This window comes from Sinocyclocheilus grahami, unplaced genomic scaffold, assembly GCF_001515645.1.
Source record: "Sinocyclocheilus grahami isolate Dianchi unplaced genomic scaffold, SAMN03320097.WGS_v1.1 scaffold426.1, whole genome shotgun sequence".
Taxonomy (NCBI): domain Eukaryota; kingdom Metazoa; phylum Chordata; class Actinopteri; order Cypriniformes; family Cyprinidae; genus Sinocyclocheilus; species Sinocyclocheilus grahami.
In genome coordinates this window covers 1,049,557-1,062,898 of record NW_015505605.1, presented here as the reverse complement: position 1 = coordinate 1,062,898, position 13,342 = coordinate 1,049,557, and the positions used below count along the sequence as shown (strand labels likewise).

The 13,342-nt window shown below is 37.9% G+C and overlaps 1 protein-coding gene across 4 annotated transcripts in view; it reads right to left on the bottom strand.

Moving 5' to 3' along the window:
- Positions 1-13,342, bottom strand: part of LOC107551537 (forkhead box protein P1-B-like) — a 45,336-nt gene that overhangs the window by 12,033 nt on the left and 19,961 nt on the right. For 2 of the 4 annotated variants that reach the window (XM_016233157.1, XM_016233159.1), the window contains 4 exons: positions 11,982-12,077; positions 5,211-5,348; positions 3,776-3,865; positions 3,390-3,516 (listed from right to left, as the gene is read on the bottom strand). In XM_016233157.1, coding sequence (XP_016088643.1) covers positions 3,390-3,516; positions 3,776-3,865; positions 5,211-5,348; positions 11,982-12,077 — 451 coding nt within the window. Of the gene's footprint in view, positions 1-3,389; positions 3,517-3,775; positions 3,866-5,210; positions 5,349-11,981; positions 12,078-13,030; positions 13,248-13,342 lie in introns of those variants that run through there. The other 2 variants (XM_016233160.1, XM_016233158.1) reach the window with 2 other exon arrangements.

Sequence of the window (13,342 nt, the reverse complement as noted above, 5' to 3'; positions counted from 1 at the left end):
CGTGAAGAACTTGCAGCTGCTGTGTATGTGATATGACGGTAGTTTTCTCAAATGAAACAGTAAATGCTAATGAAGTGACTCTCAGAGCAGCTGGAGATGACATTCGTGTTCATATCATCATACAGTGAGACAGCAGAAGCTGAAAACACCGCGAGTGTCATCCGCGCTTTAGTATGTGTAAACAAAACTTCATTAAAAAAAATTCATTGCGGAAATCATGGCGCCTTATGCGTGATATCAAATGCTTCCGCAGATTTATAGTATTACTATTGCATTTCACCTGAGCATTGCGAATCATGCGTATGGCCATGAAAAGCGCAGAATGAATGACAGGCTTTCTGTTGTAACATAGCGCAAGGTAAATAAGGGTGACATCTAGTGGAGAAGACTAATGATAAGATTCACGTTAAATCAGATCTTGTTTTAAATGTGCTGAAATAAATCCCGGAAAAGATCGATTTGCGGCTTTTGAGAATCGATATCGAATCGATGTCATTTTAAAAAACGATTAATCGAAAAATAGATTTTTTTGCCCAGCCCTAATCTTGTAAGAGGTGCTCCCTTTACACAGAGTGTGCCTGATCGTGAAATCAACAGTGAAAGTGAACCGCGAGCGCTCATTCAAAAGCGATTTCAATACCCCACATATTGATAGTGGCTCCCTGATGCACAAAAAATATACATTTACAATATTATACAATGTTTGTGGGAGCGGACACAAAAATCGCGGGAGCACAAAACACACATTGCGGGAGCGAGCGGTAATTGTCAGAAATCCAGCGGGAGCGGCATTACGAAATAGTCCCACGCAGAGCTCTACTCCAGACTATCCGTTTAGCAAGTTATTTATTTAGTTAGTTAATTAGTTAAATAAAAACTAGACGAGTTAGGCTTGCTATTTATTTTTTATGTTTGACGAAAAAAGACTGACGGTTCTTTAAAGGGCATAGAAGTTGTCAGTGTGTTTTCGTTTTGTCATGTTAATTTGTTAAGTGAAAAATATTTAGTGTAGGCCTATTTATTTTATTCTTTTTTATTTATATTATTTTATTCTGTTTTCCTGTTCTCAGAAGCGCTGCAGGTGCGTGATAACTTGACGATGTGTGAATCCAGGTTCTGTTGTTGCTCTGTATGCTACTGTTTGCATGTTAAAATAAACTTGTGAAAAAAAATGATTTTTTTTTTTCTTTTTTAACGGGTTTTAACACAGACATACACTCATCCATTCTATTTTTATTTAATGGCCTACTAATTTATTATTGTAATCTTATCAGTTAACAGTTAATGTTCGGATAACAAGCAGCAGTTGTCGGTCAGGAAAATTAACCGAAATGAGCATCCCTAGCAGAGATGGGCACTCGAGTTAGCGAGTCGCATTTTTATAGACTTAGACTTGACTTGACTTCAGACTCGAACTGCAATAACTCCAGACATGACTCTACTCAAGTAAAAGGACTCGTGAATATTTTAAAAGCAACTCGAGTCTTTTATCCTTAAATACTTATATAGCATAATGATATTCGACAGCATCCGCACCCTGGCATCCATCTTGTCCGTGAGCCTTAACAGCAGCACCATTTTAAGTGAGCAGCGCGTCAAAACAGCAGAGCGGATCGGATCACATAACAAGCGTTCACGGTCGTTTATGGTAAATATCTTTCAGCGCTATATTCTCTAGTATTTTTATCTAAAGCCAAACGTGCTTTATTCAAGCCCTTTCAGCTCCGTGCACTTTCTCTCTCACTCACTCTCTCTCCGGACGCGTGCTGGCGCCAAGTTTAAGAGCTGCGGATGATGCGGTTATTTTAACAACAATAGAAACACGGTGAGCAGCAAAATTATAGATTACTTTCACTAAAACACAGCAGAAAACATCAATGCTTCAAATATAGTTACTTATCTTACTATTTATTTATCTATCTATAACCTCTGACTCTGATTGCTCAAACCAGATGTGACAAGACGTTTCTGATCTACAGAGAGTTAATCTGTAGGCTAGGCGAAAGCAAAAGCACTTTATTTGGCCTTCCGAAAGTAGATGCATTTAGGAATCTTTAAGATTACTTACAACAGAACAGCAATGCATTTTATGGACGACCGTTTCGTGAACCTAGGAGAGGAGGTAATTATGACTTTGCTATGACAATCTGTCGCTTCTGAATCAGCTACTGTTTTGTTATTAGTTTAAGTATTTGCTATTGACTGTTCAAATGCGGAGTTTTGCGCATCGTGTGTGTGTGCGTGACAGAGAGTGAGAGTGCACGAGAGAGAGAGAGAGCGCGAGAGAGAGCGCGAGAGAGAGCTTTTCTGCTCAAGATGAGAACGTTTTGATTATTGTAGCTACATTTGTTTTCAGTAGGCTAGATACTGCTTTTAGGTAAAATATTAAAATGGTAGCCTATAGATTTCAGGAGGAAAACCCTGAAAAGAAATTATGTTTTCTGTCACATGGCCTCGCATGTTTCTACATGTAAAAATACAATACATGTAAAAATGTGTTTTGTTTTTTTGTCCGTACCTCTGCTTGGAAGAAAATATAGAGGCTGCACCTCTTTGAGAGCGCTTCATCACTGTGTCTGTCACGAGACTCTGTTCCCCTTTCGGGCTCTGTCTTTGCATTTATTTAGAGAGATGAAGCTCGCGATTATGGTAAGGGGCGTTACATTTCCAACGAGTGCTTGCGGTGTTCGGCCAATCACAATGCACTGGGTCAGCTGGCCAATCAGAGCAGACTGCGCTTGTCGGAAGGAGGGACTTTGTAGAAAACGAAGCGTTTGAGAGGCGGGGCATAGAGGACCTACAATAATGTACAGTATTTGAAAAATAATGTGTTTTTTGAACATTAAAGCATGTCAACATATTCTGTTACACCAAATACACAAAATAATGATCTTTAAAAAAGCATCATATGACCCCTTTAATTGAATACTCCTGACTTATATCATAAAGAAATACTTTATTTGTATGGTTTTGTAATATCGGTGTCACATATTTCCTTATGTGTCATGGTAGATTGGACTCTTATTATAGAATTTGATTACAGAAAAACTGTTTTGAACAGGGTAATAGATTAAAATATAAGTAACAGTCTAGATGTACATTAACCTTACATCTTAACAACTCTTCTTTTTTTTTTTACAAAGCAGATCATAGGTAATATATTTTGTCTATAGCCTATAAAACTGCTTCATATATAGGAAGATTTAAATTCACGAGGATTCAGAATGCTATTTTTTTAGCGAGCCATTAAATGACTTGAGACTTGACTTGGACTCGTGACCAAAGACTCGAGACTTGACTTAGACTCTAGCAATAAAGTCTTCAGACTTGACTCGGACTCCAAGTTAAAGACTTGTGAACATCTCTGATCTCTGGTGAGGGGGTCTTACCTTGGGCCAGTGCACCGGTGAGAGCTGAAGGGACAGACAACAGGCCCTGTCTCTGCAGGTTGAGCAGGTGCTGCTGTTGAACAGAGAGTAACTGCTGCTGTATAGCCATCTGCTGGGCCATCATCTGCTGTAAGAAATACAGAGACAGACACTTGACACTCCCAGTACAGTCACTGCCTGTGTCTTCATTCACTCATAGCATCGTCGCACAGCCTCCACTTTCACTCAAGTGAGTAAAGCTGCAGACACCACAGCCGGTGTCTTTACTCACTCGCAGTACAGTCGCACTAAGCCATCAAAAGACAGAAATGTGGCAAGTGGAAATCTGGCACAGATTGCGATAAATGGCTCTGATGGTTCTCTGGGGTATATTATGATGCGGTTACCTCTTTACTGGGTTTCCCAGCATGCTGTTGCTGCAGGAGCTGCAGGTGGAGTTCCTCTTGCTGTTTCTTATAGAACTCCTGAAGCTGTTGCTGAGAAAACATTAACACCAAAAACAAGTCACGTATCGATCCAAGGTATTTTACACACTAGTGAGCGACTAATATATTGACCAGGTTGATTAATAATCTAAAATCTGGGCATTCTGAGATCATTTTGAGACATTTTTAGCTTATATGGGAGGGGAGTTGAGGACCACAGCCCTGAGTCTCTTTTAGTAACTACCTACACTAAATTACAGTGCTGGGCGGTATACCGGTTCATACTGAACACCGATGTTTATTTTTGTTATGATATGAATTTTTTAAATACTGCAATATGTCGCTTAAACAACGTTCAGAACGCGACACTTTGAGAGGGGTCCCTTTTCACTGTTGCACTGTGGTGAGGGAACAGCTGTATGTGTTACTAAGCGTGAAAGTTCCGAAACTGAAGCTGTAGAACTAATAGAACGTGATGACACAGAAGAACTCATCCACAATATCCACATTGACCGCCACAAATATCCACCACCCCCTGCCATCAGCTCCTGCGTCTCACACACACGAGCGAGACTTTAGCACTAGATTTAGCAACTTTCAGACCCTTTTAGCTGCTTTTTTCCATAGAATATTCATACTGACAAACCTAGCGACTTTTTTGGATAAATATTAGCTATGGTTCAGTTGGAAGAATTCGCCAGTGCTGTCCCGCGAACGCGAGGTCTGACTTTCCCGGAGAAGTGTCACCTCTCTCATCATCTGTTCTGTGCAGTGAGCGTCAGATAAGCGGCGCATTCAGTTGGCCGCACCGCAGCCGACTCGTCAATAAATGCGTACAAAACAGCGTTTCCAAGCACCTGTCGCTTACTGATTGTTTGGAATTATAAATATGAGCGTAGTTCTTCTGTTAATATCACATGCACTTTTTTGTTTGTTGTTGTTTTTTTAGTGTTACTCAGACACAGGCAGTGCGCTGCATGAGACAAAAAAGTAATATAGCCAAAACAACCGCATAGCCGCTCTTTAGTCTAGATGCATGTTGATTTTATCAGACGATGCCGCGATTATAAATGAGTGTGACTCCTGGTTATGTATTAAAAGGGGTCGTGTTTAGTCACTATTTAGTGTGGATTTTTTTACATTATTCACTCATCATGACAGTAAAATAGGGCATTCCAAGTCAATATACTGCAGTATTTCCTCTCTCAATCAGAAAATATGGTTAACACCCGGTCATGCATTAAAAAAAAATACCGTCATGTACCGTGAAACCGGTATAATTTAGAAAAATACTGTGGTATAAATTTGTGGTCATACCGCCAAGCACTACTAAATTATATTTTTTGTTGTTGCGGTACTGCAGATGCGAAGCTGCACCGCACTAATGTGTGTGTACCTGCTGTAACATGAGGGCCTGTTGTTGCTGCAGTAACAGTTGGAGCTGCTGGGGGCTCAGGATCTGCTGCTGAAGGATCTGCTGCATCTGCTGAGGGGTGATGGCCTGAGGAGTTATCATCCCCACTGATACAGCCACCTAGAGATACACGCATACAACCGCTTGATTATTTATCATGCAGTAGCTGTTTATTAGGCTTATCCAGATACCAAAAATGTAGTAGCCGATACCAATACCAGTGAAATTTCAGGACTGTCATGATAACGTAACAAAGTCTAATAAGCATTTATTACAATGTAAAATAATAATTAAAATATTTATTAAATAAAAAAAACATTGATTCAAGCTTTTCCAATTAAACAGTCTGTAATAAAGATGAATAAACAAAGTAAATTACCAAAAAATAATCAAATGTGAAAAACTACTAAAATTATTGCTTTAGTCTTGATAATATATTATCACTAATTCAGCACTGTCAGAATTTAACTGAGAAGCAGGTCTGTGATTAAAATTAGTATGCAGAGAATAGCAGCCTTTTATTCTTCAATATTTCCAGTAATTAATATTAACAACATAATATACAGCAGCAGGTCAATTAGGCTGCACTTTCACTGCAAGCTATAAAGCACACATCCAATATTTTGACAAACACCCAATGTTTTGTAACACTAATTTATATTCACTTATAAAAAACTGACTGCGTTTAGACAAAACTGACTGTGCTTTCACTAATAACAAGACACACATTTTAATCATCCTTACACACAGCCAGATCATCACAAGGTATGAGTGTGCATCCGGAAATAGTTAGATAGAGTGTAGGTATTGAATTAAGTCCGACACTCTATGAAGATTTTTTTAGGTGTCATTATCTTCTTATTTGAAATACTGATTTGGTACCAAAGTTACTGTATTTATGAAACTGATGCAATATGGACAATATGTCAAGCTGTAGGATGACGATACATTTAATAGCCTCTTCAAAATGGTTTTGATAGATTTCATCAAGTTGAACATGACTTCATCTGCACACCTTGTGATGTAAAAAAAGAAAGAAAAAAAAGCACATCACTAACTCCAAGAACAAAGGGCTTTCCACAAACCCAATTTCAATCCTCTTCCCTAAGGATAGTAAACACTTTGAAAACAAGTGAACAGCTAAAAAGAGATACCAGAGTAGGACTATGCCAGACCTCTTTGTATGTTTTATTGTTTAGACATTCAGGGAATAGTTTCCAAGTCCTCTGGGCCTCAACGGTCAACATCAACAAGACCAAGTAAACAAATACACAAACAATTTTAAAAACCACAATGCTTACAGTCCTCAATAAAATGCAAGGAGCCTACAACTGGAAAAACGTCTCACAAGCATTCATTTCAGTTATCTCCATTTAATTTGCCCATAAACTGAGGCAAACAACCAGTCAAGATTAAAAACACAAATACATTATTCATTTGTTGACAGCAGCTCAAACACTGACATTAAAAATGCTACCAACGAAAACAGACAAACAAAAATACCCACAACAGAGGCGAGTGTTTTAAATGTAAATGCACTGGATTCACAATGAGTTAGCCCATGCTTCACTTGGCCTCTAGCAATTACCACATCTCAAGCCAAACACACACACACACTCGCTGCTTTTAAGATGTTTACAATAAACATAAACAGAATAATTAAAGTCACATTTACGGATTCGTATAAATAATACATACTGGGGTACACAGCAACTGTAAAAACAAAACTGGAGATTGCATTTTAATTAAGCCTGTGAAACACAAACAAACACAAATTTCCAGTAAAGAAGTCTATGTTCAGACTCGTATAAACATACTGCTGGACTGAGATACTGCAACTATGAGAGAACAATAACAGCTGACTGTTGTACTCATATGATTTCCCATACAGTGTGTGCGCGCATGCATGTAGAGGGGTTGATCATGGCCCTAAATCCGGAAAATTGAAGAAATAGTTCACCCAAAAATGTAAAATCCAGACATTATTTAATTTTATAACCTTCTCTTTGATGGAACACAAAAGGAGATAGTTAGCAGAATGCTTACGCTGCTCTTTTCCTACTTGGCACTATTATATTACACTGACCTCAGATTCTCATATTCACAGGTGATTGGGAACTGTAAGGCATTTAAATGACACTTGTTCTATAATGAATAATTATATTAAATAATACATAATTACATTTATTTCCAAATATTTTCTTCTCAAAAGTACTAAAATACCTAGCAGTCTGTTGCCAAATTATGAGACAGTGCAGGGTAGTAACGGATTACATGTAATCTGGATTACGTAATCAGGTTCCAAAAATTATGTACTTGTAATTAGAGTATATCACATTTTAAAATGTTACTTTATGGATTACATGATTACATATTCACACAGTGGCAGTAAATTATAATTTATTGATTTCCCCTAATTCTTCATTTTTATCAACTCATCAACAAAGAACTTATCAACAAACCCTCTGTAGTTCTTATAATAAACCCAGATTGGGAAACCACGGTGTAATATAACGTTTAATGCATTTTATGATGTTGATATCACAAAATGGAATAGTTTTTCATTCTTTTTGCTTTTTTATATCAATGCGTTGCGTTTGATGGTAAGTTTAAAAGTTGGATAAAAAAAGTAATCTAAAAGTAATAAAAAGCCGGCAGAATACATAACCTAAAATGAGTAACCTAGATTACATAACTACAATTTTCATCATGTAATCTGTAATCAGTAACAGACTACAATTTGTAAGTAATCTAACCAGCACTGTTATGAGATAATTTCATGTATTATGCATTGATACGTATTGTAGCCATTATATTGCAATATATTGCGGCACAATATATTGTTACACCCCTAGTTTACAGACTTTTTAACGCAGCACAAAGGTGACAAAACAATGCAAAAACTGGAAAACTAAAACTCTACAAATAATTTCAATATGTATAAAAGCTAAATATTATTTATGGTAATATATTTTGCTTAATTATAACTAGGGATGCTCCGATCGATCGGCTGGAGATCGGTATCAGCCGATAATCACATTTTATGACTCGATCGGTACTCACTAACTTGGCCGATCTCACGAACCGATCGCAATTTGATGACGTCAACGCATGACCACGTACATGATGCGTGGGGACATAACTGATTTGGCGCTGCAGTCATGTAATCGCAGGTGTGGAAATGCTATGACGTTTTGAGAAACAATGAAAAATTTGCTATTTGTCGTGTATGTTTTGCATGATCATATGATGAATGGATGGTTCATTTTTAACAGCAGATTCAGTGACGTTAGAGCTGATCTGCGCCTCACTGAACACGTCTGCGGCGCATTACGGTTCCACGGGAACCGGAGCTGATCGCGGCCGCTCTAGTCAGTGCTTGTGTTTATACCGGCCATCCGCGGCACGTTTCTGAAGCGGCTCTTCACGCTGCTTGGCTAAAAATAGTATTTTGTGAGTTGTCACAGCGTGGAGGACGAAACAAAACCTCGTCGGAGCCGTAAGGGATAACGGTAACATAACACGCTGATCGTGGGCTGCTTTTAAATGCAAGTTTATTTATAAAACAAAATATCTTCTTTGGCCATATAAGCCTATTCAATAGCATTAACACAGGCTTTACTCCTTTCAAACTTTATGTGGAATGTCACTGTTTCTGTCACTGCAACTTCCCGATCAGGCAAACGAACACACGAACACACACACACACACACACACACACACACACACAAATTCGTCTGCCTCATGAAAAAAAAAAAAGTTAATATTTGCATCATTTATTATTTTTTTTATCCACCCACAAATAATCAGAATGCATTTTTTATTAACCGACCCGCAGATTATCCGCAGTGCCCGTGGATATAGGAAAAGCAAAATATGTTTGCTGTGTAAATCAGACGGACTTACTGAAAATGCAAATTAATTCTCTGCCAGCAGGAGGTGCTTTAAAGCAGGAGAAACAGAGGTTTCCCCAGTAACTGCTGTACACAAAGCAGCGCTGAGCTCACAAACGCTGCTTTATCAGGCATATAACATGCAAGATGAAATGAAAATGACATCTAATTTTTTCTAAAGATAGGCTTCCTTCAGAAATACAGTGATATAAAAACACCCGTGCCTCGTTTTGATTTTTAAACGTGCAGTACATGTTTATTCAACGAAGCCTTTTGGAAAATCGGTCAGTTTTGATATTGTGGCGAGTGCCACAAATAAATAAATGTATGGGAAACACATCCCACAGCACAGCCACCTGAGCCCAACTTCAGTCTACTCATCACCTTAACTTTAACGGTGTTTGTAGCCAGCGCCATAGCCAGACTGATAAACAAACACAGACCGGAAGTTAACTTCAGGCCAGGCGCGTGCGCCCAATGAAACAGTTTATATAAAGCTTGAAGCATCAGAATTGGAATCGGCCGATCACCATGACAAGAAATCGATACGGAGTATCGGCTGCAGAAATCCTGATCGGAGCATCCCTAACTATAACTAGTTAAAAAAACTGTTTCAGAATGTATCTTTAATTACATGTTGTCATGAAAACAACCAGTATGATTTTGCCTCATGAAAAACAAAACCCAGTAGGCCCTAGAAGCTCTTGGTTCAGTTAGAGTCAAACATGACTAAAATTAATGACTTGCGGTTCAGCAAGCGAGTCAGATTAATTCAGTAACTGCTGCAACTGATTCATGAGTGCTTTCCTGGTTGGCCGTGTGCTGCATACAACAAAAAGTGTTTATTTTTATTGTTTATTGTGGTTATTGTAATATTTCATATTGCTAACTCACAACTCAGCTGAAATATGATTTCTTCTGTCATGGCACTTTGGATTCAGTGGCGGCCCGCTGCCAGCCTTGCAGAGTGGTGCAGGAAACAAAGTGTTCCCTCTTCATCAGCAGAAGAATACACTTCTAAGAAGCTAAGAGGCAGCCTATATGCTGTATATACATGTCGCATGCCTATATTGTATACAGAACCACACATCACAGGGAAAGTTTTTCCATAAAAATAACGTACTGAAGAAATAGAAACAGTATATTTGACAAATTAACACAAACTGATATTCAGAAGTACTGCACTTAAAAAAACAGCCTAAAAACAAATGAAACATTTGCTTGTGAAAAAGATCCAAAAAGGCAAACTACTATGCATTCGAGTCTCAACACAGAAATATTTTAAATGTCAAAGCCTGAGAAGAACACAAGCATGCCAGCAAATTAATGTAAATATTCTCTCTCGGGGGCACAGTAAGCACTAATGAGTGTTGTCTCCATGACAACAGACAAGTCCAAACATTGTTTTGTTGTTGTTATTGCTCTTGCCAGTGTGTCAGAGAACCAACTCCCCATGAGTGAGTACATGTCAACAAGCGATCGCTTCTGAAAACACAAGCCATAAATCAACAGGCTTCAACAGCCCAAAAACAAATAGAGCCCGTTGTTATTCCCCTTCAATACCTTGAACAATTTTGGTGTGGTTCCCCGCCCAAAGAAAAAATAGCATTCTTTCCTGCACTGTGCATCTGGGTAAATATAAATTGCAAAGGCAAGGGGGGGAAAAAACAAGAGGGGAAAAAGGCTCAGTTCTGTGAACACTGCCTTTAAAAAGACAAAGAGAAGTAATTCAGGGAATAAAATTACAGCTCAAAGACAGTGAGTCACAGAAATAAGGTTCCAGTGACCATTCAAAGCTTTCAGCCCTTTGTCAGATCGGATACCACAGACCCTAGTGGTCATTCACTTCATTAATCACTCCCTCTTAAGATAGAAAATAAAGAGAGTCTCGAACAATTCTGAAACACAATACTCTTCTACAATGTCAGCAACAAATGATACAAAAAAAATCAAATAAGAATGAATCTTTAACAAATGAACAACTCGGTGCATTTTCAATTTATGATCTCGAAGTTAAAGAGTAACGAAAATTACAGTAATTTACAAAAAAATGCAATAAACGTTTTAAATAAAAGCACAGTGGGGAATCAGAAAATGTGTATTCATTTAATACACTGCCTGAAAAACACTCATAAAACTCAAACAGACATCCAATACCTGAACAAACTAAAGCAAACGTTCTATCTTTTGCCCTTTCCATCTCAGTACTCACAGACCTTGATAACTCCATGGGTGGCAGGAACAGAGAGCTGCGCGGAATGTTTGAAGACTAGAAAACACCAGTATCCTCCTACTGTTCTTTCAACTACCCAACCCCGATGACTAACCCACCACCTCCAATAATGCTCTCACTAGGATCCCAAACCTAATGTAACCATCCAGTCAGTCACATGGCTCGGGCTAGTAATCCCGCCCCTTGCACTTGCCATAGTGGCATGTTGATTTGAACTACTGACTATCTGAACCCTCGTTTCACCACTTGCATGCACATTCACACGAGACACACGTACAAGGCATTCAATTCATGATGAATAAATAAAGGCAGCTGTGCACTGGGTAGCATATATTGTGTTTGTTTGCAGCTAAAGCTCTACAGCTGTCTATTTCTCTTCAGTAATATAGCCTTATCTGTTAACTGGCATGACAGAAAATACTTTTACAATAGGCTACACACACAATAAAAGTGAACTTGTAATCTTCCATCGTAACAATGTGTAATAATAAAACACACCCTGATTGCCCCATCTCTTTATGATCTGTTGAAGGCAGCATAAACAAGTCGGTTTGTGTAATAGTGTAAACAACATGGTTCTCTGAAGGTGTATGTGTGTGCTGTGGGTGGAGGAGGGTATGGCTCTACCTGTGCGTCTGCCTCTTTTTCTGTGCTCTTGGGGGACTTCTCACCACTCGGTTGCTGCTGCTGCTGCTGTTGTTGTTGTTGAGCAACTTGTAGCGCCTGAAGATGCCAAAAAAACAATAAGTTTCTGATTGGCTTCTGAGCTGCTCTGGTCTCCCAGGACTATTCACATTGTTTTCAGGAACACAGATGCAAAGGCAACATATATCGTAATCAAGATTGGTTGATAATAAAGTGAAAGGTTTTTTTTGGTGAAACTGTTTTAAAGAAGAAAAAAAATGGAAATTGTCATTATTTACTGACTCTCATGTCAAAACAAACCTGTATGGCTTTCTTTTTCTGTGAAACAAAAGACACTACTATACAAAAATTTTCCACGAATGCTTTTTCATTCATGTTTCAATGAATGCTTTTGTTCAGTAAGGATACATTAAACTGATTCAAAGATGAACAGTAAAGATGTTTAAAAGAAAGATTTTATTTAAAATAAATGCAGTTTTTTTATTATTTTGATTTAAAGAATCCTATAAAAAAAAGTATATAACTGATTTCACAAAAAATTTAAAGCAGCACAACTGTTTTTAACACTGATAACAATAAGAAATGTTTGAGCAGCAAATCAGCATATTAAAATAATTTCTGGAGGATCATGTGACACTGAAGACTGATGTTAAAAATTCACCATTAACATCATAAGAATAAATTACATTTTAAAAATATAGAAAATAAATTATATAATTATATTTAGTTACATAATAGTACTGTTTTACTGTATTTTGATCAAATAAATCCAAATACAAACAGCTTTGGTTTACAAAAAAAAAACACATACAGGACATTTGGATAACTAGATGGTGAGTAAATGATGACAGACTTTAGATTTTTAGGTTAACTATCCCTTTAAGAACAACTCCACTGGATATATCCAAGCAAATTACGTTATGGGATTGATTTGGGCTTGATAAAATGATCACAGCCATAAAGTCTCTTGACAAGTCCTCACAGAACAAATGAAGTGATGATTGTGCAACATTTTTTTATTTAATAATAACCTGTGAAAATCCTGCTATGATAGTCTCACACTGCTAGTGCATGAAGTGCAGAGGATTCAACCTTTGGCTCTATTAACAGCCGCAGTCCCTTGGTGATTGGATCCTATCACACATTCCTCTGAAGACTATCACATGGTAACATTTGAAAAACATTAGCATAAGTCTTTGCATGAGACAATCTTAAACTGCTCTTTATTTAAACCAGAACATTATACACCTTCTGAAATGGAAAAAAAAAAAAAAAACAGTTGTCAGGGGGAAACAGCCACAAAGTAAATACCCCAGCTGTGCCAAAGCAATGAGAGGTCTCCA